At 45.6% G+C, this 27,921-nt stretch overlaps 1 protein-coding gene across 16 annotated transcripts in view; it reads right to left on the bottom strand.

The window, feature by feature from the left end:
- KALRN (kalirin RhoGEF kinase) overlaps positions 1 to 27,921 on the bottom strand; it is a 705,836-nt gene that overhangs the window by 472,375 nt on the left and 205,540 nt on the right. For all 16 annotated transcript variants that reach the window (XM_055568424.1, XM_055568425.1, XM_055568444.1 and 13 more), the window contains 2 exons: positions 18,957 to 19,031; positions 11,599 to 11,713 (listed from right to left, as the gene is read on the bottom strand). In XM_055568424.1, the coding sequence (XP_055424399.1) occupies positions 11,599 to 11,713; positions 18,957 to 19,031 (190 nt within the window). The remainder of the gene's footprint in view (positions 1 to 11,598; positions 11,714 to 18,956; positions 19,032 to 27,921) is intronic.

The raw sequence follows: 27,921 nt of genomic DNA, 5'->3' as shown, positions 1-27,921 counted from the left end.
CATGGAATGTGGCTCGCCAGGCTGCTCTGTCCGTGGAATTCTCCAGGCAAGATTACTGGGGTAGGTTGCCATTTTATACATATATAAGACTTCCCTAATGGCTCAAATAGTAAAGAATCAGTCTGCCATGCAAGAGATCCAGATTTGATGCCTGGGTCAGGAAGATCCCCAGGAGAAAGAAATGACTACCTACTAAAGTATTCTTGCCTAGAGAACTCCATGGACAGAGGAGGCTAACAGGCTACAGTCCAAGGGGTTGCAAAGAGTTGGACACGACTGAGAAACTAAGTTTCACTTTCATACATATATAATAAAGGCAGTCTCAACAAAACTAATGGAGAAGGCAATGGCACCCCACTCCAGTACTCTTGCCTGGAAAATCCCATGGATGGAGGAGCCTGGTAGGCTGTAGTCCATGGGGTCTCGAAGAGTCGGACACGACTGAGCGACTTCACTTTCACTTTCCACTTTCATGCATTGGAGAAGGAAATGGCAACCCACTCCAGTGTTCTTGCCTGGAGAACCCCAGGGATGGGGGAGCCTGGTGGGCTGCCGTCTATGGGGTCACACAGAGTCAGACATGACTAAAGTGACTTAGCAGCAGCAACAAAACTAAAGTGACATAACATGAAGTGTCAGCATCCAATATATTCCTCCCAAACATGCACTCATCTCACATGCTGGCAAAATAATGCGCAAAATTCTCCAAGCTAGGCTTCAACAGTGTGTGAACCTAGAACTTCCTGATGTATAAGCTGGATTCAGAAAATGCAGAGGAACCAGAGACCAAATTGCCAACATCCACTGGCTCATAGAAAAAGCAAGAGAATTCCAAAAAAACATCTACTTCTGCTTCCTTGACTACACTAAACCTTTTGACTGTGTGGATCACAACAAACTGTGGAAAATTCTTCAAGAGATGGGAATACCAGACCACCTTACCTGCCTCCTGAGAAATATGTATGCAGGTCAAGAAGCAACAATTACAACTGGACTTTGAACAAAGGACTGGTTCCAAATTGGGAAAGGAGTACATCAAGGCTGTATATTGTCATCCTGTTTATTAAACTTCTACAGAGAAGGCAATGGCACCCCACTCCAGTATTCTTGCCTGGAAAATCCCATGGATGGAGGAGCCTGGTAGGCTGCAGTCCATGGGGTCGCTAGGAGTCGGATGTGACTGAGCGACTTCACTTTCACTTTTTCCTTTCATGCATTGGAGAAGGAAATGGCAACCCACTCCAGTGTTCTTGCCTGGAGAATCCCAGGGATAGGAGAGCCTGGTGGGCTGCCATCTATGGGGTCGGCACAGAGTCGGACACGACTGAAGCGACTCAGCAGCAGCAGCAGCACGCAGAGTGCATCATGCGAAATGCTGGGCTGGATGAAGCACAAGCTAGAGTCAAAATTGAGAAATAACCTCAGATATGCAGATGACACCACCCTTATGGCAGAAAGCGAAGAGGAACTAAAAGCCTCTTGATGAAAGTGAAAGAGGAGAGGGAAAAAGCTGGCTTAAAACTCAATATTCAAAAAACTAAGATCAAGGCATCTGGTCCCATCACTTCATGGCAAATAGATGGGGGAATAATGGAAACAGTGACAGACTTTATTTTCTTGGGCTCCAAAACCACTGCAGATGGTGACTGCAGCCATGAAATTAAAAGATGCTTGCTCCTTGGAAGAAAAGCTATGACCAGCCTAGACAGCATATTAAAAAGCAGAGACCTTACTTTGCCGATAAAGGTCTGTCTAGCTGAACCTATGGTTTTTTCCAGTGGTCATGTATGGATGTGAGAGTTGCACCATAAAGAAAGCTGAGCACCGAAGAATTGCTTTTGGACTGTGGTGTTGAAGAAGACTCTTTAGAGTCCCTTGGACTGCAAGGATATCCAACCAGTCCATCCTAAAGGAAGTCAGTCATGAATATTCATTGTAAGGACTGATGCTAAAGCTGAAACTCCAATACTCTGGCCACTTGATGCGAATAACTGACTCATTAGAAAAGACTCAGAGGCTGGGAAAGATTAAAGGCAGGAGGAGAAGGGGACAACAGAGGATGAGATGGTTGGATGGCATCACCGACTCGATGGACATGAGTTTGAGCAAGCTCTGGGAGTTGGCGATGGACAGGGAAGCCTGGCATGCTGCAGTCCATGGGGTCGCAAAGAGTTGGACGTGACTGAGTGACTGAACAGAACCGAAACATACACAACCCCAAATACCAGTGAGGGGCATCTGACAGAACCTAACCAATGACAGGTGAAGAGAGAAATAGAAACATGTTGAAAATATTTACATAATGAGAGAGGGAATACGTATGCTTAGTTGTTCAGTCATGTCTGACTCTTTGTGACCCCATGGACTGTAGCCTGCCAGGCTACAGAAAGCTGGGTCCCAGAATCCATAGGATTCTCCAGGCAAGAATATTGGAGTGGGTTGCCATTCCCTTCTCCAGGGGATCTTACTGACTCAGGGATCGAATCTGGGTCTCCTGCAATGCATGCAGATTTTTTACCATCTGAGCCACCAGGAAAGCCCCAAAGTGGGAGGGAGAAACAACCCCAAATCTGGAACCCACAAAGTGAAAAATACATCCTTCTTCCTCAATGCCAAGCTCTCTCTCTGGTATCCATATTTAGGGATCTCCCTCACTTACAACATTCCAGACAAATGAATTTGAATGAAATTTTAATCATCCTGATTCCCCAGCATGAATTCCTGAAAAACCTGAATACTCTGGAACTTATTTCACCTGCAACGCAGAAGTTTACCTAATCTAAGCGGAAACAGCAACATTAGCTTCCTAATCAGCCTGCTGTCATAGATCTCTGAATCCTAAGAGAGCGAGCAAATGACCGCACCTAAGCTTTAAAGGCTCATTCAACATTGCTGCCCAGAAACAAACTCCAAGGAGACCCAACTTTCTCAGCGGAAGGCAGATGAGGACCTCAGCTCAGATGAGAGCAGAGGAGATTAACTACCACTTTGTGCCAAGCCAGGAACTCAGTGCACAACCAGCCAAGGAGATGAAATATACCCAGAGGCAAAACAAAAGATTCACCAAGGGCAAAAGCAATTAAGTCATCATAGATTTCTTATCAGATTTGAACTTTAATGTATGGTCCCCCTTTCAACATTCCTATTAGTTTAGGAAAGTTAAAGGAATCCTCCCCTGGGCGACCCCAAAGGGCAATTCTTTTATTCTTTCAAATCCGGGGATAGGTTTAAGTGCATAACCCTAAATTAGGGTTCTTGATGATGGTAATAACAATGTTTTCACAGGGGGTTCTGGTCAGTGAGGAGTGTAAAAACTTAAATTTGGAGAAACAAAAAGACTTTGAAGTCTATAGCAAGGCATACCGGAACTATAAATTGGGAAATTTGGAAAGAAATGTGGCAATGCAGATCACTAGCCTTAAAAAAATCCAAAATTGCCACGAATCTATCCCCAAGAAACCATTTAAACCATTTAAAATGTAGACAAAGGTTCATACACCAAGAAGTTTACTGAGAGTCATTTATAGCAATGAAGTTTTTAGAAATGACTTGGATATCTAATGATAAGGTTAATTAGAATATGGTGTATCCAAAGATATACTATTATGCATAAAATGTTATGAAAATATTCTTAGGGTATAATAGTAAGTGGGATAAAACATGAAGCAAAATTAAATAAACAATATGATTCAATTCTGCTTTACAAAATCTCCAATAAAAAGAGATAGAAAGAAAAATGTCAATATACTAATTGTTTCTATTTCCAGAGGGTAGAGTTACAAGTGACTTAAAAATTTTTTCTATTTTCTGCATTTATTTTTATAATAAATAAATAGTTTTCTAATTTTAAAATAGGCCAAGACTTTATCACACTATTAGGTACATATATATATATATATATATATATATATCCATTAATTCAGTATTTATTACAGTGATGATATACTCCTAGATGATACTGATCTTATTACTATTACTACTATTCCTTTTAGCTCTTATTCTAACCTTAACCATTATTGTAACATTGACTTTAAGGGACTTCCCCTAATAGCTTGGTTGGTAAAGAATCTGCCTGCAATGCAGGAGACCCTAGTTCGATTCCTGGGTCAGGAAGATCCGCTGGAGAAGGGAAAGGCCACTCCAGTATTCTGGCCTGGAGAATTCCATGGACTGTATAGTCCATGGGGTCACAAAGAGTCAAACACGACAGAGCGACTTTCATGGGACGGGCCCAATTTAAGGACTTTTCTGTAGCTCAAATGGTAAAGAATCCGCCTGCAATGAAGGAAACCAGGGTTCGATCCCTGGGTTGGGAAGTTTCTCTGGAGAGTGAAGTCTCTCAGTCGTGTCCAACTCTTTGCAACCCCATGGACTGTAGCCTATCAGGCTCCTCTGTCCATGGGATTTTCCAGGCAAGAGTGCTGGAGTGGATTGCCATTTCCTTCTCCAGAGGATCTTCCCGACCCAGGAATGGAACCAGGGTCTCCCGCATTGCAGGCAGACGTTTTACTGTCTGAGCCACCAGGGAAGCCAGGGACTGGCAATCCACTCCAGTATTCTCGCCTGGAGAATTCCATGGACAGAGAAGCCTGGCGGGCTACAGTCCATGGGATCACAAAGAGTTGGACATGACTAAGTGATTAAGACACACAAACTTGACTTTGATAAAGTTGTGCTAGACACAGTGAAGGACAAATAACAAAACAAGGTCCCCACTGCCAAGCAAGAAAAGGGAAAGAAATCGGCCATCGGCCCCTGCTGTGTGCCAAGACCTTGGCTAGGTACCTTACATGTGTTCTTACGTGATCCCCACTACCTTTATGTCTGGTGATATCTGTGCCTATTTTATAGGCGAGGAAATCTGTCAGCTACATGTACATTTCTCCTCCCAGAGGGGAAGGTTCAGAGGTTCATTCTTCCTGGGCTGGAACACTCTGCATAATTTCCAGGATCAGTAATTGTCCTTGAGGCCACTCCTTCCTCCTCTACTAGTCCATAGTTCCACTCCCAACAAGTCAGTGGCAATGTCCAAAGTCCCTTCTATGGGTCACGTTGAAGATGCACATGAAGAAAAAACAACACTCCCCTCTCCATCAGGGGTCCTTTTGTCCAGTGCTGGGTCCTTGATTCATCACCTAAAGGCGTTTACTGGAAGCATTTCTGGAATAATGAGAGCAGCTTCTCATAGTTACGTTATGACCACATGGTTTCCGCCTCTGATTGTCCAGGTTATTGTTCTCCAGGGAATCACAAATGCTTGTCTCTGCATTTGAAGCATCACAGTAGGCTCTTCAGGGTTTCCACAAGCCCCCCCTGGGCCCTCTGCCTCAGAATACAGCAGCATAGACAGACACACACCTGCCAAGTCTGGCAGTGGCATGGTCAAGAAAGTGAACTAACTTCAAAATGCCTATTGGCTGACTGCTAAGTAATGCCAGAATCACGCTTCTGATATCAGAGCAATGCAAGATCACTCCAGGCAGGTGACTGAGTGAAACAAACATCTTAGACCCACGGAAACAGAACAGGATGAGCACCCTAGAATACAATGGAGACCACCCCCACCTTTCCAGTTTATATGTTCAGGGTCCCTACTACAGACTTTCACTCATCTCTTTAAACAGTTTCCAAGGTCTTCAGTGCTTTAATTTTTTCACAGCATCCCTCAGTGTAATTCACACTTAAAAACATTTGACTGTTCATCCACAGATGAGCATAAATGAATAGAACTGTGTGTCTAAAACTGAGCACACAGACATGGGAGAGGAAGTTTGAGGCACCAACCCCCACCTCCATCACCCTGCACACCCACAGCCACCATGAGCTGAAACCTGAGCTTCAGACAATCACCACCTGCATTTCCCACCTGCAAAACCTTCATACTTAGAATCTAAAGAGTATCTTGGACAACACAGGTTTGATGGGACACCACTGCCCACCATAATTAGAATCATCCGCCCTTCTTCTCGGAGAAGGCAACGGCATCCCACTCCAGTACTCTTGCCTGGAAAATCCCATGGACAGAGGAGCCTGGTAGGCTGCAGTCCATGGGGTCACGAAGAGTCGGACACGACTGAGCGACTTCACTTTTTCACTTTCATGCATTGGAGAAGGAAATGGCAACCCACTCCAGTGCTGTTGCCTGGAGAATCCCAGGGATGGGGGAGCCTGGTGGGCTGCTGTCTACGGGGTCGCACAGAGTCGGACACGACTGAAGTGACTTAGCAGCAGCAGCAGCATACGTAAGCAATAAAAGAAATTTAAAAGGGATCTGGAAAAGGATAAGATTTAGGCAAATGTCTTCATTGGCTCTATTTTCTGAACTTTACACCACTAGTCTTTGCAGTCTTCTTTAATTGATGGGGCTTCCCTGGTAGCTCAGCTGGTAAAGAATCTTCCTGCAATGCTAGACACCCTGGTTCAATTCCTGGGTTGAAAAGATCTGCTGGAAAAGGGATAGGCTACCCACTCTGGTATTTGTGTGCTTGCCTGGTGGCTTAGCTGGTAAAGAATCTGCCTGGAATGCAGGAAACCTGAGTTCAATCCCTGGGTTGGGAAGATCCCCTGGAAGAGGGAATAGCTACCCACTCTCATATTCTGGCCTGGAGAATTCCATGGACTGTGTAGTCCATGGGGTTGCAAAGAGTCAGACGCAACTGAGCAACTTTCATTTTCACTTTCACTTTCAGATCAAAGGGCAAGATACCACCGGCACATCTCAACAGGCCCTTACAACAGACACATTCAGTGATGATAGATTACATAGCTTGGGTTCTCTCGTGCTGAATACAGTGGGAGGAAATCCTTGTAGCTTTCACCTCTTCATCTTTTAACTTTCTGGCCCTCTCTATTTATTTCTATTTTCTGGTGACACTGCACAAAGACCGTGCTGGCTATAAGCCCAATTTATCTGTTGCTGAAATTGTAGAACAAGAACAAATTATCAGGTAATAAGCTGAATATTGGCACGTTGGTTTGATTGACATTACAGAATATCCCATCATTATTTCTTGTCATTTTTCCTCACCAGTATGATACCTGTATTCCCTGCTAGAACACTCAGCATCTCAGCAGCATTGCTATTAAGTGGCAGATACATCAAGGTGCTAACAATCAGTGCCCAGAGGAGCTGTAGAAAGCTGATCATGACAAAGCAGGATAACAATGAAGAAGAGGAAGAATACAATGCAATAAAAATAACCTGGGATTTCTTTACTAGATACTTAGAAATTTCTACTCCAAGCATATGGTCAACTCCCAATAATCACAGTGGGTAGACTATCCATACTACGGGTAATGCTTGGGCAACTGCTTACTCTCAGCCTAGATTTTGTCTCTCAGTTTCTAGGGACACTCATCCACTGCTTGTTTCTGAGTATTTCTTTTCCACTCCTTTCATGTATGAGTAATTACAAGCAGATATCAGGGCAGAAGGACCAAAAAGTTAGGTAAGTATAGGATGGATGACAGAAAAGATAACACAAGTTTACCAAGATCCCTAACTGTGCCCTGGCTTATGGTAGGCACTCAGTAAATATTTGTTGAATTAAGTGAATGAAGTTATCATAAAGTTGAATTAGAAGACTTTTAAGGCTTTTCTTCCTACCCTAATTTCATCACTCCTCAAAATAAGATGACAGAAATCTCGGAGAAGCCCCAGGAGATAGATGTTCAGACTCATCAGGAGCAAGAAAGGCAAGTTGGAAGGACCCATGTCAGGCTGAGACCGGCTCCAAGAGCAACCGCTGCTGGCGCAGTCACACTCTAGAATCATGTGTAGCCCCACCCAGAATGCAAGGGCGCTGGAAAAGACTTCTCTTAGAATTTAAGATACACACAAGATCTGAAGGGAAATTCCAGGCCTTAAATAATTTAGGGGATTTGAGAAAGAGAGTATGTTTGTGGGGTGGTAATACTGTTTTGAGGTTATAGATGTCTATAATGTGTTTTCCCCCAGTATCATAGAAACACAGAATTCAGGGCAGGAAAGTTTCTTAGAAACGATCTAATCGGCCTCCAACCCAGTGTAGAAGTCTTGGACAGGAAGCTCACTTTCTCCAGAGGCAGCGGCAGTAGTGCTGGACAGCTCCCACCTGGGCAGACTGCTTCTCCATCTCAGAGTCCCCATCTCTCTAACTTCTACCCATTGATGCAACAGAGACCATGCCTGTTCCCGCCTCTTAGGGGCAGCACAGCTCTCCTGATACTTGAAGTCAGGAGTCACTTTTCTTCCATTTTCACCCCCACCAGAAAACATCCTCCAACTGCAGAAACAGTTTGTGGATCCCTTAGTATGCTGGTCTCCTGACAATATTCTAACTGGTCCACAAAGCTCCTAAAAAGGAGCTGGTAAGGTTCAGTGTAGCAGACTGAATGCAGTGGCCCAGACATAACCTGTTGGGACTTTTTCTTCCCATTCATTTCATACAACCATCCTTCTTCCCAGACTCTCTTGGGTTTTTGTTCCCTTTAGCTAGCAGAAACCTTTTCCTTTTAAATTGTTTACAATCTGTTCTGTCCCACTTTTGCTTAACAGGTCAGAAATAAGTTCTTTTAATTGTTCACTTTCTATTTAGAGTATGCAGTAGCTGCATGGATATGATAAACCTACCAGAAAGAAAATCACACCCTTCATATTTATAAAGGGCACACTGTAATAACTCATAAATTATCACAACCCTCTGTTTAATCACCTATTCTATAACAGTGCCCAAAGTGGCCATCGAGCTGATTGGTCCCTTAGATTCTGGGATCCTCTTTCATCACTTACTGGCCCTGTTTGCTTGTCTTCTCCTGCTTCATCCCTATGCTACCAGCACAGTTATATACTGTACTGTCCTTTATGGTCACTGGTTTGGCACTCAGTAGGCAAATACTTAGGTTTTTCCTAACATTCTCAAAATGTCTGTTCCTGCTCACCATGAATCCTAAATCAGCCCGGCTTATAGAGGCTCTAAATATTTGTAAAATAAATAAATGATAAATGCTTGAATAAATGAGTGTCACCCACAGGTGATTACCCCAGTCTGAAGAGCACATTCCACCTGACAGAAGCCTAGCTTTATAGCCTCCTTGGCCATGACCCAGAATAGTCTATTTCTTCTAGTCAGTGTCACCTGACTAAATCTAGCTGTTCATTTTTGCAGATTCCTTTCTTTCCAAAGCCAGGGCTAAGCAGAAGAATGGCAAACACTATCTGGTGTGCTAAGTGCTTCAGTTTCCTCCCCAGACCTCACTGTCATTGGAATAACCCTGTTCAAGGTTTTGTTTCCAACAGTCATCATGTGTGAACTTGTGGCCAACAGAACTAGGAAGCGATGGGTGGGCATGACTAGTTGGTAAGCTCTTCAGCCTGCCAGGTACACACACTCCTGGTAAACATAGGCCCCTTGGGAAGGAGGCAGCAGGCATCCCTGAACAATTTTTCCCACTGAAAGTAGCAACAGCATTTTTGCCTCCCACCTGCCAGAACCTGTGAACCTTTTCTGTTAGCAGGAGCCTAGGATGAAATGCTTAGGACTACCCTCAGGGAAGCAAAAAGCCTGAATCTACTATGCTCTTTCCATGATAACCTATTGTTTATACTTTTTCATGACCTTCCTCCCAGCTCTTCTTGAGTTTTGTTCCCCTTTACCTAGTAGAAATCTTTTCCTTTTTAATTGCTCCCAATCCTTTTTGTCCCAGCTTTGCTTAACAGTCAGAATTAATAAAATGTTCTTCCAATTCTTTCACTTACTATTCTAAAGAAAAGAAGAGTGTGCATTAGCTTCAGGGATGTGATAAACCTATCAGAAACAAAAACATACCCTCAGGATCCCAAATTTCTTTTGACTCTGAAAGAACTAAGAGTCTGTCATGGGTCCCCATGAAAACTCTTCCTGTAAATTGCTTTAGGAAATGCTTGGTTTTATGCCTGTTAGTAGTATACTTGGGAAAGATGCCTTTAAAACTGCTTAGCCCCTCAATGGCTAAATTGCTAAATTACCTACATCAATCATGGGTTATTTAATTCATCTCCTCGCCTCCAAGACAGATGGGAATATTTCTTCTGAATAAAGACCTCCTAAGCGGGGTGGGGGGGGGGGACCTTCTGTTCTATTCTTTATCCAACTCTCTTATACTCATAGTTTAGAAGCTCTTCTTTGGATACAACCTAAGTCCATTTCATTGGAGCTTAAGACTTCTTGCCTTTATTCTGGTTCTCTGTGGATATCATAAAGAAAAAAAAAAGCCACCATTTGACATCTATTTGTTCACAGCCTTCTGCTCAGGGCTCTTCATTCTGTTCAACATCCTTCCAGCATTTGATGACTGCCCTTAAATCCCCTTTACCACCTGCCCACCACCATCCACCAATCCTTGTACATGTGTCTCCCCCATAGCTCTTTCAAATGCAGTGATTGCCTCAATTGACATCTGTTTCAAGAACTTAATCAGCACGTTCAACAATTATCCAAGGTCTCCCCGCAAAGGCAGAGCTCCTCTGTACAATTTACTGCTTCCTCTATAAAATGCAGAGAGACAAGATGAAAGTTCTAAAAGCCCCAGGCACCACTTCTTATTTGCCACAACAAACACTTGACAGACTCCAACCCCACTAAGTCAGAGAACAGAGTTCTCACTGACCGTGAACAAGGATGGGGAGAGCACTAGGGTAGGAGTCAGGAGGGCTCTGAACCAAGCTCTGCCACGGACTACCACCACCCCGTAAGCAACTCCAATCCCACAAAGATGATGTTTCCAAAGTAAAACACGACATCTATTTGCTTGGATTACTTCTCAGGGCTCTTCTGGCTCTCACATTCCATGTTTCTCTAACCATGCAAAGGCCTCTCCTCCATCTTCTTAAAAGATAAATTCCATGTCCCTAGCACGTCTACCTTGCCACCCTCTGAGCACAGCACCACCTAGAAACACTCAGAAACCAGTGTTTCTCAATCATTTTTTAAAATCATCATCCTCCCACAAAAGAGGCTTTTTATACTTTTTTCCTTAATCACCCCCAATGAGATTTTAATACCATGAATATATTGTATATATGTTTATGCACTATATATTTAACTGTGCTTAATACATGAAAGTTTTTTGTGTGTGTGCCGTACACAAGAACCAATTCGCATCCCCCTTGGAGGCAATATTGCCCCCATTGAAAATTCATGACCTAGATCGAGCTGAAGGCTGCCTCTTGAATGATATAAGTGGAGCTATTTGCCCTAAACTCTAAAAGCCACAAACATATTCAAAAGCCAGAGGTTTTAGAAAAAATCCATTACACAAGCCAGAGTGGAATCAGCCAGAATTTCCATTTCCCCAAGGCAAAGAATGGCTTCCCATCCCTGCCCCCACAGGCCACACTGTCACCTGTTCCAGGGCCTGTCCTGGTCCTCTAAGCCTGGAACCTTCACCTCTGCCCATGGTTCCAGCATCCAGCTTCCACTTTGTTCATATGAATCCCAGCAGTAACAATGGGAATGCTGGGAATGAGGTGAACAATAGGTATTGACGTAACAGAAATAATTAGAATCCATTCCAAGGGCAGACAGCTTACTTGCATCAGGCCAGCTTCCCCCTCTCTCCCCTGCAGAACATTCACCTTACCTTGGCACGCTGGCCAGATAGGTCACCAGTTTCCGCAGGTCTTCCTGTCTTATTCTGTCATGATTGCTGCGAGCAGGGAAGGTCAGGATGGGTCCACCTCGCTTATCACGGCCCCCTGCAAAGAAGAAGAGAAGGGTGTTTAAGAAAAACCAGCTAGAAACTGTGCCACAGAGGAAAAAGAATTCTCCTGAGTGCTAGATAAAACAGGCAGAAAGATGGTGCCCAGAGAAATCTGGTCACTGCCTTGGGCAAAGGCAAGGAGTTTAGATTCGTGACCTTGGGCAAGTCTTTTGACATCTCTGTTGCCTCATCTGCAAAATGCAGATGAAAATAATGATGACTACATTACAGGGCTGCTGCAAGACTTGATAAGATGGCACATGGCGAAGCACTTTGAGAAGTACTCTCTACAAATATGAGATGATAATGAAGGCGGTGATAATTGCTCTTACTGAGAAAACAAGCCATTGAAAGTGCTATGGTCTTTGGAAATTCAACCTCCAGTTTACTTCTCTTTGCAGACCTCTATGAGCAGAGTGCTCAGGGTTAACTGAATACCGTGGTGAGAAGCCCCTAAAGCATCCAGCTGGGACATCATTGCTAGGAGGTTTTTAGGTTCATAGAAAAGACCTAAGTGTGGTCTACACAGCCAAGGATCCACCCCTGCCTGCCTGCCTGCCTAAGTGCCACCTGTCACTCCTGCTGGAGGAGCCCATGAATCTTCATTGGAAATAGGATGCTCAAGGTCTTAATCACTGCAAATGCATATGTACACACTATGATTACAAATGTCTTCTAAACATCTGGTTTAAAAAAAAAGTGGGGAGGAGTAACCGCTATGATGATCATTGTTTGCTATCAGGATGCTGGGGTTTTACATGGTTGCTTTTTCTTTCCTCTATTTTCCAAACTTTCTACTCATGATTTATTCTGCGATTAAAAATTTATTCCTTAGTGGATGCTATGATTAGGAAGCAGGACCAAGTTTCTCAAGAAGGTTAAATGAGGACAAAGCTAAGGTGCAGTAACTGTGTCCTACCAGGCACTGGCCATTTCACAAAGAAGACTCTGTCATGATCTCAGGCTGCCACCTGACACCCCCAGAGCAGGTCTACAAAGGGATCTAGTGCAAGAGGGAGGAAGAGCTGGCAAGGCCACCACCAATACTAGAAAACAAGCTTAAAGGTCAGCGCCTTGAAGAAGGGTACTTTCCAAGCCTCCCAGGATCCCACTCAAGTATGAGTTCATGAATATTGTTCCCTCTGATTGTGGAATCCAGAAATCACAAGACAGAGGGAGTCTAAACAAACAAAGTCCAACTCATTGCAGGATACTCCTCAGGAAGAAATAAGAAGGCTGCAAGGAGAAAAAGGTCAAACAAGATCATGGCCACTGAGAGATCTGGCCCTGAAGAAAAAATATTTCACCACCACCATCCCCTCCCTGCAGCCCCGACCCAGCTGTATTTGTGTACACATACCACAGAGTTGGATCCTGACCCCCAACTCCAAACCTTAAAAACCACAGGCTCTCAGCTCTGAATATGGGTGACCAATCTCATCTCATCTACCTTGGAAATGATCTCCATCTCCCAACTGCCTTCACAGGGGGAAAAGGAAGTAAAGGGATCAAGAGGAAAGTTTCCTCAAAGCTAGGAGGCTCTCCCTCACTATCAACCTTCACCTGCAGTGTTGACCTCATTTGAAAGATTTTCACTCTTGGGTGGTTTTAACTGCAGCTATTGCCTTTCTCACAGTCCTTCTTCTGTGAATGGTTTAAGAGAAGTGAACATGGGGAGCCAAGGTTGGTGTGATGGCAAAGACTATCTAAGAGGCTTGGAAGGATGTGGGCATTGTCCCTCCTAAGCAGAAGCCAGTTCTTCCCTGGGAGTCAAGAGTTTCATAATCTTGGCTGCAGAAGGTTCCAGATGGTGGTGAGTGGTGGCGGGGGACATGGGATGGGGAGGGTGGGGGAGAAGACCCAGGGGAGTGGAATCCCTTCCTTCCAGGAAAAATGAATGGATATGGAGTCCAGAGTGGGCAGCAGGACCAAGCCAGATATTTTTCAGAAGGAAGATGAACTTGCAAGATTGTAGGAAGAAAAGGAGGAACAGGCATAAAGGAAGAAAATCTGTGCTGGAAAGAATGGAGACAAGGGATGGATAAAGGCTTCAGGACAGGTACAAGAGGGGGGCCCTGACCTTTTGTCTGTGGTATACTCAAAGAGGAAGGAAAAAACAGACATAAGTTAGAAAGACAAAAAGTTCAGCCTGCCTAGGAGACACTTTCTCTAGGTAAAATAGTGTTGAAGGTCAGAGTAGGCTGAGGTACTGGGGAAAGGGAGGATGGACCATCTTTGGAGAGTGTTCCTAGAGAATGGACAGCTGGACTGGGTATGATGTAGGTTTAAGGGTAGGTGCAGGTATCTGGCTTTAATGAGAGCTCTGTTGAAGGTCTGGCCATGGTATCCATGCTAGCCTGTAACCTGAGCGAAGGCAGAACAGAGCTCATGCATAGATTAAGTGGGGAGGACTTGGGGAGGAAGGAAAATGGCCTGTTTCTTTGTGAGTTCTCAAAGGAGAGGGAACAGCATATGTTTTATTTACCTGATATCCATACTTCCCCAACTGATAGGGGAACACCAGAAGCGGTCATGGGTAAGAAGATAAGGCTACAGACAGACATATCAAGGTCAAGGTCTTGAATGTGCGTGGCTACAGTAAGGAGGTGGAAGACTTCAGTGCCAAGGAGATTGAGAAGCCATGAAGCTGTAGGATTTGACTGATAATTAACATGAGTGCTGAGGTTCCAGAGGGCACTAAGTAGAGATAAATAATAAGAACCCTTTGCTGAAGTCAAGGTGCATTGTGGAGTGGGCCCCAGACAGTGGAGACAAAAAAAGCAAAGTTTTTAAAAGATGATCGAGATGGTGGCAGGATCTTCAGCAGCGCCATCCCCTTACTTATCCAACACCTGCTGTTTGCCAGTTAATTGAGGCTTTGGTGCTGGGAATAGAGGCTGGGAATATAGAGGATAAATAGGGAGGGAGTGGTCTGATGTGCTAGAAAAGGCACTGATCTCCTTCCGCAAAAGCAGGGCAGGACAGGCCTAGGTAGGAGGCAAGTTCAAAGGCAAGGGAAGTTAAGGCTTTGCTGATTGAGGTGGAGGAAGATGGCACTCATATTTTTCAGGGGGAACTAGGCTCCAGTGGGGACAAGTAGATTAGGGTAATTTTGGAGGAGGACAAGAAAAACACCTCTAGGGAATCATACCAAAAGTTTGGCCCATACAACTGTAGTTCTGCAAGATGCTGATGGATACACAGGGTATTTTTAAGAGAATGTGTTATTTGTATTTTGGGAAATGCTTTCATGTTTTGAATGGACAGTCTCCAAGAAGGTGGCTACAATAGGCAGCATTACCCAAGTTTACTTGAGAGTAAGCCCTTTTTTCTTTTTTGAGGATCATCTCATGTACCTGTTGTTCTATGGGACATGCTTTGAGACATGGGTCCAGAGTATAAATGGTGGTGCCACAGCAGTGTGGAGTTCCTCTGAGAACAATGGGCATGATGTTGATGGTTGATAAGGTGGCAAAGAGGGACATCGGGAGGAGCCAGATGAGGGTGTGAGCACACACAGAGAACAGGGTGAAAAGGGTCTGCACAGGGAGGCTGGAGAGAAGGGACAATGGGTGCTGAAAGTGGGAGGCAGAAGCACATGAAGGAAGCTGGAGAGAGAGCAGAGGGAGAGCCAATGCTGAGAACACAGAGCAGGATGGGGCAGGGCTGGAACGATGTAGGCTGCCTGAGCACAGCCACAGATTCCGTTGCACACACGTGCACTTGCCCACACACTGGTGGGCCCTGGATTATTCCAAATGCCCGTTCCCATGGCAGCACAGCTTCCCCTCGCCTTGGCCACACCAGGGCACCAGCAGGGGAGGGGGCTTAACCAGCACTTGGTTTCTCTGCTCAACACTTCCTGCAGGGCTTCTTCTCAGAGAGACATGGATCCGGTACACTGCATTACTTAATTCTGGGTTTCTTTATTTTTATTTTTGTGTTTGGTCTTCTAAAAGCTTAGGATACAAGTGCCTTTTTTGGTTTGTTTTTTGTTTGGGGTTTTTTTTTTAGCTGCAGCCAGTCATCTCTCTGGCACCCTCAGTGTCCTTACCAGGCACAGAAGGACAACACTCCCTAAGCCCCAAAGTTCCTAGCACCACTTGCAAATGAATAAGACTTACCCCACATAGAGAACAGACTTGTGGTTGCCGGGGGAAAGGGTGGCCCACGTGGACATGTGGGCATGAGTTGCCCACTGGCCCCCTTGGTCCCACTCTGGGAAGCAGCTACCTGCCTCTCGCTTGACTGACCATCTTTCTGGCACATTGCTGCTCTGTACACCCCGAGGAAACCTCCTGATGCTTGGAAAGCTCTTTTCTAGGGCTGGCTGGACCCTGCTCCAGGGCTCTAATGGAATTCACTGGGAAAAAATAAGCCACAATCAAGCTAGGGTCCCGATGCCAGACTGTAACATGTCTGCATTCATATGCCCTGAACTGCTGTCCAACAGGATGGTGCTCAGAGGGTATGCATTAAAGCCAGGATGACCTCCAGGAGGAGGCAAAGTGGGAACTGACTTGGGAAGCAGAGGAATGACTCAAAAGTATGGGGAAGGCACTGCAGATAGAGGGAGCCTCAGGCATAAGAGAATGGAAGGATGAGCAGGACACCTGGGCAGAGGTAGGACACCTGGTTAAACAGGCTCAAGGCATTAAAGAAGAGGAAGAGAAACGCTCTGGCTCCCTAGAGATTGTGGGCCATGTCCTGGGAGCCCAGATGATGGACAGCAGTAGAGATCAGAGCCCTGGTGCTACTCAGCAGTCCCAAGACTTCTACACAAGGTCTTCCCAAAATGCTCAGTGAGCACTCAGATCCAAGTCTATGAAGGCTTCGGAGGCTGTCTTCTGTCTCCACCTATACTGAACTCACTGCCACCTGATCGAGTCAAGGATCCAGCCTGAGCTTCAGCTTCTTCAGTGACAGGGGCTCATTACCTAATAAGATATGCTGCTGCTGCTGCTAAGTCACTTCAGTCGTGTCCGACTCAGTGTGACCCCATAGACGGCAGCCCACCAGGCTTCCCGTCCCTGGGATTCTCCAGGCAAGAACACTGGAGTGGGTTGCCATTTCCTTCTCCAATGCATGAAAGTGAAAAGTAAAAGTGAAGTCGCTCAGTCGTGTCTGAATCTAGCGACCCCATGGACTGCAGCCTACCAGGCTCCTCCATCCATGGGATTTTCTAGGCAAAAGTACTGGAGTGGGACCAGTGCCTAATGCTAATGGAGAAGGGGAGCTTCCCAGCCACTCTAACAGCAAAAACAGTAGCAAAACACTATATTATTATTACCACTACACTGCTGTGCTTAGTCGCTCAGTCGTGTCTGACTCTTTGCGACCCCATAGACTGTAACCTGCAGTAGCCTGCCAGGTCCCTCTGCCCAGGCAAGAATACTGGAGTGGGTTGACATGTCCTTCTTCAGCGGATCTTCCTAACCTAGGGATCAAACCCAGGTCTCCCACACTGCAGGCGGATTCCTTACCGTCTAAGCCACCAGGATACCACTACTACTGCTACTACTACTACTAATATAGAATGCACTTAGTACTTACAAAGGCTTGACTACTCCCATCACATACTCCGCCTTCACTTCCCATCCCTACACTCTGAGTTATCAGTCTCCCCTCCGGTCAGGTGGGAGACACCTGCTGCTTGGTTTCTCCTTCCTCAACCTCCCCCCACCCCACTTTCTCCCTTCTCTCCATTTTGGCTGTCACCCATCAGTGTGCCCAGCAGTGCCTATGGAGTGAACCCCTGCACTGAAGGACTCTGCTGGCTCTTTCCCTGTGATTCCATTGTCACTCCTTGTAGATGGCCGGAATCATCCAGAAACAAAAGTTCAATCTATGAAGCTTAAGTACCTGGGTGTATTTTTTTAAAATCTGATCCCTGGCTACTCACACTGCCATTCCCCCAGCCCCTGCTAGAGACTCTGAGCCAGGAGGCCTATATTGATGGCCTAGAACTGGCACCCATAGTGATGCCGGTGCACCTCATAGTTCAGTTGCAATTACATCAGCAGTTAGACTTTTTCTTAAAGGGTCAGATGCCTGTGGTCATCTGGTCTCTGGTAGAACTACTCAACTCTGCTATTACAGCAACAAAGCAGCCATTGGCAACACTGGTAGTAGACTGAATAATGGCCCCCAAGCATATCAAGCCCTAATCTCTGGAACCTGTAAATGTTACCTTATTTGGAAAAAGAGTTTCTATAGATAGTGACTGTTAGGGCTCTAGAGATGGGAAGATTATCCTGGGTGGTCTGAGTGGGCCCCCAAGTGAAGTCACAGGTATCCTTACTGTGAGGCAGAAGGATCTGACATAAACAGAAGAGCAGAAGGTAATACCACCAGGGAGGCAGAGATGGGAGTGACATGGCCACCGGCCAAGGGATGCTGGCAGCCCCCAGAAGCTAAAAGAGGCAAGAATCAAATTCTCCCCCAGAACCTCTAGAGGGAGCACAGCCCTGCTCACATCTTGATTTCAGTCCAGGAAACTGATTTTGGACTTTTGGCCTCCATAACTGTGAGTGAATACATGTCTATTGTTGTAAGCCACCAAGTTTGTGGCAAGAGGAAGCTAATACACTACTAAATGAATGCACATGGGCTATGTTCCAATAAAACTTTATTTGCAAAAAGAAGTGTCTGGCCTGCAGCAAAACACAGGCTATAGTTTGCTGATCCCTGAATTAGACATTAAAAGGACTGGGTGCGCAAGACATGCTATAGAGAAAAGTCAGAAATGAATATTATTCAAAAAAACAAAAAATAGATACAAATACTCACTTGAGTTCCCTTTGCTAGAAGAAGAGATAAGGAAGAGCCAGAAAAAAATTTACATCTCTTGTTCTTGACCCACTCAGAGACGAAACTAAATAAAACCTGTGGGAAGGTGTGAAGGGGACAGACCCTTGCATCTCTCAGAGGGGCCTCAGCAGCTCCCATAAGCCTGAGAGGCCTGGAAGGGTAGGGCAAGGTGAGGTGGATGTGCATGCGTGCATGACGGACCCACCTTTGGTTGTGAATGTCCTCCAGAACACCCAGTGGGGACCAAAGTGCTCCTTTCCCTTTCTGCCCACCTCTGGAGAGAGGAGCAGCTGCTTTGAACATCACCACCACCCCCACCTCTTTCTCAGTAGCACACAAAGAAGTGCATGCCTGCACACATTCCCAACACACACACACACACAGACTTCTCTAGATCTGTAACAGAGGAAACTTGCATAGACACTCACCAGACACGAAGGCCACTTTTTCCTTTAGGATGGGAAGGACATCAGAAGCTTTCAAACCATCATTCCGAAAAGAGCCTGTCAGAGAATAAAACAGAAGGAATCAGAGTGAAAGGGGTCAATAGACTGAATCCCTCGGTTCCCCCTTAGCTTTTGAATCCCCTCATGGGCCAGAAAACAATGCCCTCTTTGGGGCCCACAGCCTAGCCCAAGAGCAGGAGAGGCTCCACAACAGAAAGGACACTTTGACATGATGCCAGTCCACAGGGGTGACCAAGAGTATGCCCCTCTGGGTCCTTTCCAAGAAGAGGACAGTGCAACTCACCCGCCCCCCCAATTATACACAAAGTACCATGTCCTGGAAGCAAAACTACAGCCCCATTGCTGTGCACTTGAAGATGGGGGCTTTTTGGAAATCGTTTTTGTACTTCCAGTGCTAGCACAGTGGCTGGTACATAGTGAATGTTACACACTAGACACTCAGTAAATATCTGTTGAACAAGTCAAGTTAACATCAAGATGGACCACAATGTCCTAAATAATTCCTTTTGCTTTTTCCTCTACGTGGCATAGCAACTGTTAGTCTTCATTTTACAGATGGAAAAAGTGAAAATTCCTGAGAAGCAAACTCGAGCGCCACACCACTTTCCAGCTCTTCTCCCTTCGCTTCAGTGCCACTGTCATCGGTCCACAATGAGCGACTGATGAGCAATGGCGATTCCACGGGAAGCAAATGCACTCCCTTCTTCAGCAACTCACCCTCTGCCTAAATCTCATTTCTCAGGTGGAAAGTCATTTCTGGGGTCCAGCTGAGCTCCTGTTAGGAGGCTGGAGGCAGAGGCCTGGGGCTCACACAGAATAGAAAATAACAATGTGCCTGGAGAAACAGCAGCCTCAGGAAGCAAAGGACAACCCAGGCTGGTGTTAGATGTGTGGGAAGGGAGGACTCAGCTTACACATGCACACATACAAACTCCAGGCCATCTCACCGCCCCTTGTCATTTATCCTGAGTACCCCAGAGGACTCTCAGGGAGAGCCAGCCCACACTCAGAGCCCTGCAAGCTGTAAATGGAATTTCTGCTGTGTACCACCTCCAGGAACATGGCACAGAGGGACCCCAGAAGAAAGGCAGCCCTGTGTGGGCTCAGTGGGACAGAGCTAGAGACCACGGACACCCTTTCAAGTGCCTTTCTCCACTTGGCTTTCTCCCTTGTGCTCCCAACCTGATAATCTACAAAGGGGAGAAACATGCTGAGAAGGATGGTCTTGCTCAAAGCGTCTCAATTCCTAATCACTGACTATTTCAAGCATCCAAAATTGTTGGGAATTTTGGCAACACCCCAGGACTAAGATCACTGCCTAGAGAAGGGAAATAAGACAGTTGCACACTCAACCAAAGAGGAGAAGCAGGCTCAGAATGCCAGTGTCCGTGGTAAGAGGTCATATGCTAGCCCAAGACAAATTTACAAAGGATCTCTGACCCTTCCATCTATTTCTTCATTTTCATTTTTCACTAAATGTAGACAGTGATGCTTTTTGCTCATCCGTTGCTTCTCTTTATAAGCTGACCCAGAGCAGCTGATGCTGAAGTAACCAGCTGCAAGGCTCACTTTGAGAAGACTGTGGGCAATAGAGGAAAAAAAATAACACCATAAAAAGAAAGTTCTAACTATAGAACTTTTTGTACTTTCTATCTTTGTTTCTACTGATCTTTATGCTCTGACTTTATCTTCCAACAAAGGAAAGCTATTAAACCTCACCAGTAGAAAGTAATTAGGATCAATGTGCTGCTGCTGCCGCCAGGTCGCTTCAGTCGTGCCCAACTCTGGGCGACCCCATAGATAGCAGCCCACCAGGCTCCCCGTTCCCTGGGATTCTCCAGGCAAGAACATTGGAGTGGGTTGCCATTTCCTTCTCCAATGCATGAAAATGAAAAGTGAAAGTGAAGTTGCTCAGTCATGTCTGACTCTTCGCGACCCCATGGACTGCAGCCTACCAGGCTCCTCCTTTCATGGGATTTTCCAGGCAAGAACACTGGAGTGGGTTGCCATTGCCTTCTCCAAGGATCAACATAAATTATCATAAAAAATTACAAATAGATACATAGATAATTTTTCACCATGATGCAATAAGAATAAGCTTCAGTTTCCTGGGCAAGGAAGAGTCCTATTAGACTTTACCAGCTAGACAGAGATCATCTTTAACACATGAGTTATGTGCATAGAAATGATATATCTGCATCAAAAGTTTTATTTTCATATATGGAATACATCTTTCTATACATGAGTTTTAAAACACTCTCCTTGACATCACTATATACACTATTAATTTCTAGAGAAAAAAACTTAACAAGTTAAACTTCAGTTCTGTGTCCTTCCAGATTATTTCCAAGTTCAAAAACAGCAAGACCCAAGCTAATGAAATATTACTGTATAACAACAATCCATATAACCCTCTTGTCTCCTAAACTCTTGTCCTATTTTTTTCCACTGTTGTTCCTCTCCTGCTCTACCATGTTAAAGTATACAGAAAGTGAAAGTCGCTGTAGCCTTTTCCTTCTCCAAGGGATCTTTTCAACCCAGGGATCAAACCCAGGTCTCCCGCATTGCAGGCAGATTCTTTACCAGCTGAGCCACAAGGGAAGCCCAGTAAAGTATACAAGATGGCTCTAATTTCCATACAGTTCCCAGACAATTAAGGAAGAAAATGCTATAACAGAAGCAAAAGGTTACCCATCCTGCCACCTACCACCTGTAGAGAGACAGAGAGAGAGCGCTTGGAATGCCATTCTGCAGACCCCACTCATCAAGCCCCACCTCCTCCTCCTCCACTCCAGACTCCAAGGCCTGAGAGAAGAGGAGCAGCTTGTCCAGGCAGCTTGCAGTTACTGCTCCAAGTATACGTCACTATCTTGGGTTGGGCTGGTCTATGATTCCTGGCAGGGGTTGGGGGTCCTTTCTCTTCCCAGGCCGGAGTTTTCCCCATCCAATTCAGACCACAGCTGAGCTATCTCCTAGGTTGTGTGTCCAGCCATAAGAAAACCTAAAGGGTCCAGGTTTACAAAATCCCTAACCAAAGGATAATCATTTCCAACAGCAACAACAATTTTCACATTATAAAAGGATGTGATCCAGGGTCTCTTTAAATAAAAGTTGCCTTAGTGGTTTGAATTAGTTTCCTATTTGCCAGAAATTGAATTACAAATAACTTTTCAACAATGTATTTATTATGTAAAGCCAAGTAAAGCTAAACTAATTAGTCTAGCAGCTCAGAAGTTGGTGACCTTGCATAGAAAACCCATTTGCACCGGCTAAAGATCCTATGTATCAATAACCCCATGGCCCTTGTGAAACCAGTTGTCATACATAATCTGTAAGAAAGGAGAACTTCATTGAACACTAACTCAAACAGAACCAATGAAATAGCAACGTGTTTTCACTACTAGGTACATGTCTGCACAGACTCATAGTAAATGTTCAATAAATATTTGATGACAAAATAAATATATGAATGAAATGTTAACCTTTCCTAAAGTGACTTGCACAAGGTCAGTGGCCTCATCTGTCACACCAAATGCTGGTGATCTGAGTAGATGATCTCCAGAGCACCACTCAGCTCTAGCATTCTGAGACTTTTTAAACCTTTTCCTCATATTTATTGGCCTTTGAGATCCTTAGATTATCAGATCAGTATGCTTTGAAAGAACCAATTTCCTGACATGATTCAGTACACTTCAGGAAGACAGAACAACTCTTCCTTGGACTTCCAGTCCATTCTTCCCCAGGAATCAATTTAGAGATTGGAATACTCAGGGCACATCACACCATTTTGCAGACAGCCAAGTTACCAAAATGAGAGACTAGTGACAGGAGAACTTCCGGGGGCATCACACTTTGAAGGAGGCAGGCCTGAATGGCAAATTCTCTCTCTGATATAAAGGTATATTTGATGGCACTAATAGACTATAAACCCCAGGCCCCTTGCTACCTCTAAAGAAAGCCTGGAAAGAAATAAAAGCCCCTGGGCTCTTGCAGTTACTGCAGGAAAAGAAAGAACCAGGGGGGCTCCCTCATGGACCTGACCCAACATGAATGCTGTGCTTTATCTTAAGGACAAAGACACACTTCGCTGGTGCTCAGTGCTAGTCCCAACTCATTCACGCCCTGCTGCTGTCAGAATTACAAGCCTGCTGTTCTGTTAATTAGCAACGTTCAAATGCTCTGCATCTATTAGGGAAGTAAAAGTTACCACTGCCATCGCCCCAGGATCTCCAGCATGGGTCTTCTCCAAGCCCCACTCTTGCCTACTCCTCACTCCAAATGGGCTATGCTCACATTGCTGCTGCCTGCTCCTCTTCACATTTTCCTAGTCACTGTTCCCATGCAAGAAGATGCCAATCACCCTCATCTGGCTCCCAGCCTCTGTGTGGCTCCCTGAGGCAGGAGCAGGACTGGCCCTCTGTCACAGGCCCTGTCTGTGGTTCCGTAGCTCTGGGATAGCAGGGAGTCTCTCAGGGGAGCTGGGGCATCATGTAGGTAACCTTCTTTAGGAAGCAATCCTGATTTCAACAAAAAACAAATAAGCCACTGTTGAACATTTGGAGGTGAAAGCTGCCAGGGTACCCATGGATTGCTTTTTGTTTCCTTTTGGTTTGCAGTCACTCCCCCTTAATTTGCACTTAGAAGTTACTGTGTTAAGTATTCTAATGTTGCATCAAATAGACCCGAACCCTGTTTAGCTACTGAGACAGCAAATTGCCCAGTGCTCTGGTCTCCATCTCCTCTTTCCACTCCAACCCTGTGTGTCCAGGATGGAAGGCTTGATCATGGTGGCAGTGAAAGACTGACTGATCTGCCACAAAAATGATTTGGCTTAGAGCTAAGAGTTCCAAGAGCTCATTAGGCCAAACCTTAGCTTGGGCACTATTTGGACAATTTCCTATTCCCAGAGTCATTCTTTTATCAATTATTTCTTGAACCCTATTATGTGTGAGGCCTTATGTTAAGCTTTGGTTATACTTTGACAAGTAAGAAATGGATCCTGCTCTCCAGGAGGCTTCCAGGCAGAGGTAAGTGGGCATGCAGACAAGAAAGTGAGCTGTTGTCAGAGACAGGATAACATATGTACAGAATGCAAAGGAGTCCAGGGGAAAGCCTTAAGGAGGAGTCCTAACTGCTTGCTACTTAAAGTAACAAGCATCACCGAGCAGCTAGAATCTTGCTAGAAATGCAGAATCCCAGGCCCTACCCCAGACCTACAGAATCAGAGCCTGTATTTTAACAAGAAGCTCAGGTGAGGAATACACATCATGTTTAGGAAAGTGCTATACTCTAAAGTTTGTCTTTGTATTCCAGAGTTGCCTCAGAAGCAGAGATAGACAAAAGCATCCTTTAGCCCAGTCTAAACTGAACCCCTAAAATCTGATCTAGGGCTTCTGCTCACGGCCAACCCCCTGCACAGGATTCCAGAGATTCAGCCATTACTCTGTGACCCAAAACTCAAATCCAGCTCTGGAATAAAAAGGCTATCCAGGAAGGCTATCCTCCTCCAGGGCACTGAGACTGGACCATGTCATATTTTTTTATGGTAGGAACTTTTATGAATAACCCTTGTTCAAACTGCTCAGAATTTTGGTAGTTTAAACCACTTTCTCATGGACCAGATGCTTTAATTTCACAACAAATCTTCCTCTACACCTGGCCTCAGAGCCTTCTGCCTTCTGGAACTGTTCTCAGTACCACAAGCACTGTCACTGATCATATTTACAGGCTAAGATGCCATCTCTGAGACAGCCCTGGAGGACAGAGCACCCAAGCGGCTTATGCCTGTTTGCCACACCTGCACTCCCACCCACAGTACAAAGCCCTGAACACTGGGCAACACTGGATGAGACACCGAGGAGGAGAGGGGCTGTCACCCCAGGGAGCCTCACATCTATGGAGAGCACAGTGCTCATCCCAGGCAATTTGCTCCTTAGGAGAGGAGACCCAATGTTTGCCCTCTGAGAGTTTTCTGCATAATACCTAATGCCTATTTCCTCTGACACCAGAAAGCTACCAGACACAGTACAAAAAGATAACTTAGATTCTGAGATACTGATAAAGATCCTCCCATCTTGCCTCCAACATGGCTGGCCCACATCCCCTCTACCCTGATTACTGCTGCCATCACCCACTGAGTTACCAAAACAGAAACTTGGAGGCGTATCCCAGACTCCCCTCCATTGCAAATATCGATTCAGTCACTTGATACTGTTGATTCTGCCTCTTCAATCTTTCTCTAATGAATCACTCCTTCTGAGCAGTTTGTTTGACCACCCCCGTCAGGCTGAGCTGTCCCTGACTATACCTTGTACTCTGTTACTCCTAAAAGGCATTTCTGGGTTTTCATTCTGTTCCCCCATTAACTGCCCACCATACCCCAAGGGTGGGGACCATGTCTTACTTGGTGCTCTACCCTAGCACCCAGCACAGTGCCTGTCATGCAAAAAAGGCTAAAGAAATACGGAACTGAGACTGAGCACACACAGGTCCTAAGAAGACAGAGAGTAAGAGCGGTGAGTGGTCAGGATGGTTCCCCCAGGAGGTGATCTTTGAACCAGATTTTGAATAAGGGAGGGGCCAAAGAAGAATGCTCTGATGGGAAGCAGTACATGCCAAGGCAGAGAGAAAGGGGCAAGCAAACTGTGTGCTATAGATGGAGAGATTACTGGCTGAACAGAACAGCAGGGTTAGAAAGGCATGGTGGTAAGGGGTGGGCTGTGTGATCTCACTCTGAACCTGATCATTCTTAACAGGTTGGGCTCCTGAGAAGGCTTCCAGCAAAGATGTGGCTGCAAATGCCTACAGAAGCTCAGAGAGCTGGATTGTGCCACAGTAAGGACCAGAGCTGGTAGAATCTGGCTGGTCCCAAAGGAAGGCTATAGTTCCAGAATGGATTTGGATCCAGCAGGCACTGACTCCAACCTCCATGTCACATCCTGTTCTGTCTTCAGGGAGACAGAGTAGGATGGGACACACAGTGCCTGCTGAGGTGGCTGGTGGGATGGGGTGTGAGGGGCACTAGAGCTTGGCCTCTTTGTATCTTCTCCCTAGGTTCCAAAACAGGCAGGAGGAATGTTTGCTTGCAAGGTATCTCCTGGGAGCCTGCCAGGCTGGAAGTTTGGGGAAGACCCCATGAAGATGCAACATGGAACGATTCATAAAGGGAAGAGACTCAAGGACATGGCTCCTTCTGTGTGGGGACTGGTTGGGGGAAAGCTCTTGGGAGAAGATGCTGTCAGTGCAGCTGGGATGAGAGGGAACCCACTGGTGCAAAGAGGTAGTGGTCTTTATTCCCCTCACTGTCCTTTCTTTCCTTCCTCTTTTCCTATATTAATTCAAGACAAGGATGAGAGGGGAAAGGGTAAGAGAGATAAAGAGCTGGAAACACACACACACACACACACACACACACACGCAGATGGAAGTGATTGTCTTGTCTCGTCTTTACAGACACTAATGAGCTATTGAGGCAACTGCCTGTGGGAAACTCTTTCAGGGACTATAAATATGTTCCTTGGCACTCTCCTTAAAACACCTGCCACTGAGGCAGGAAGTGTGTGCAGAGCTGAACGGAAGGAACAAATCTGGCCGAGAAAGAGAAGGAATAGCTTTGTGCCAGCAACAGACACACAGCACAGTGTGGGGATTCATTGCCTCTGCCCAGTCTGGGGACCCATTGCCTCCAATCAGGCTGACTCCCTGCAGTGTCCTTCACCACTGACACTTGCAAATGTCAGACCAGCCAGCAGCATCCTCCCACCCCACGAGCAGCAGCCACAGAGCAGTGATAGTGTGGCAGGCTCTCACCCCACAGCACCAGGCCATAGCACTTCTGAGAGAAGGATAGTCACAAGCCTCAGCTCACCTGATCTTAATGCAGAAAGGGAGGGGGGGTGGTGGTGGTGCAAAAAAACAAAAGGGCTCCTCTCTCAGTAATTACTAAAATTAAGCTTTTCCAAGCAAACTGATGAGGCGTTATGCCAGAGACTGGCAAGGATGGCCAGACTGAGCCGTCTTTACACGAGGGGATGCAAGGTCTACCTTCTCCGAACCCTGGCATGCATCTGAATGTCACTCCTCACAGTGACCACTTTCTGCCCTTCTTCATCGTGAAGTGTGCCTCTTCCTCACAGTACCTTCCCTAACTCCTTCCTGACCCCAGGCTGGCCCGGCTTCCCTTCTCTCTACATCACATAGCAGGCACCCCACTGCAATGAGGTCTCCACCCCTGAATTGAGATCTTTGTCTAGACTCTTAAGCTCTTGAGGGAAGGAACTGGGTGCTTTTCTCCATATCTCCAGTGCATGGCACACAGCTGGTGCTTAATGAGTGACCTAGGAACTGAATCTTATTCATCCACAGTGCCTTCTACACAAAAGGTGCTTAACAGCAGCTGTGCCTCTTCCTCTCCTGGTCCCACTTTGTGCCTGCTTCCACCCCATCTCCATCTTTCTCTCTCTAATGCTTCACACAAACTCTAACTGTGGCCTACTTGACTGTTAACTTCCTAAAGTCAATATTAGATATAAAGGCCTGGCTAATAGGCTACTTCTGAAGAGCAGAAATGTGTAACACTTACCATTACTAAATTAGCTCCTTTAAAGATCACTAATAATTAGCACTTTAAACATATGGGTAACACCTCTCTGAGCCCAGCTAATGAGCAAACCATTTCTGTTTATTCTTCACAAGCTTTAGCATTAGCTTGAGTTGAGACCTCAGTTGCAATACACAGGTTCACTCACTCTCCCTCCCTTCCCAGAAAAGTTGCCATCATTTAATGTACTCTGGACACAAGAAAATGGCCACTTCAAAAGAAATTATACTGCTCATCACTTTTTTTAACAGTCTTTTCTAACTGATCAGGTTATTTAAAGTGCTCATACCTTACAGATGGTGGTGATGGTGGGAGATTTACTGTCTT

Source organism: Bubalus kerabau, chromosome 2 (assembly GCF_029407905.1).
Source record: "Bubalus kerabau isolate K-KA32 ecotype Philippines breed swamp buffalo chromosome 2, PCC_UOA_SB_1v2, whole genome shotgun sequence".
Taxonomy (NCBI): domain Eukaryota; kingdom Metazoa; phylum Chordata; class Mammalia; order Artiodactyla; family Bovidae; genus Bubalus; species Bubalus kerabau.
The sequence above is the reverse complement of the archived record's forward strand: the minus strand, read 5'-3'. Positions and strand labels throughout refer to the sequence as shown.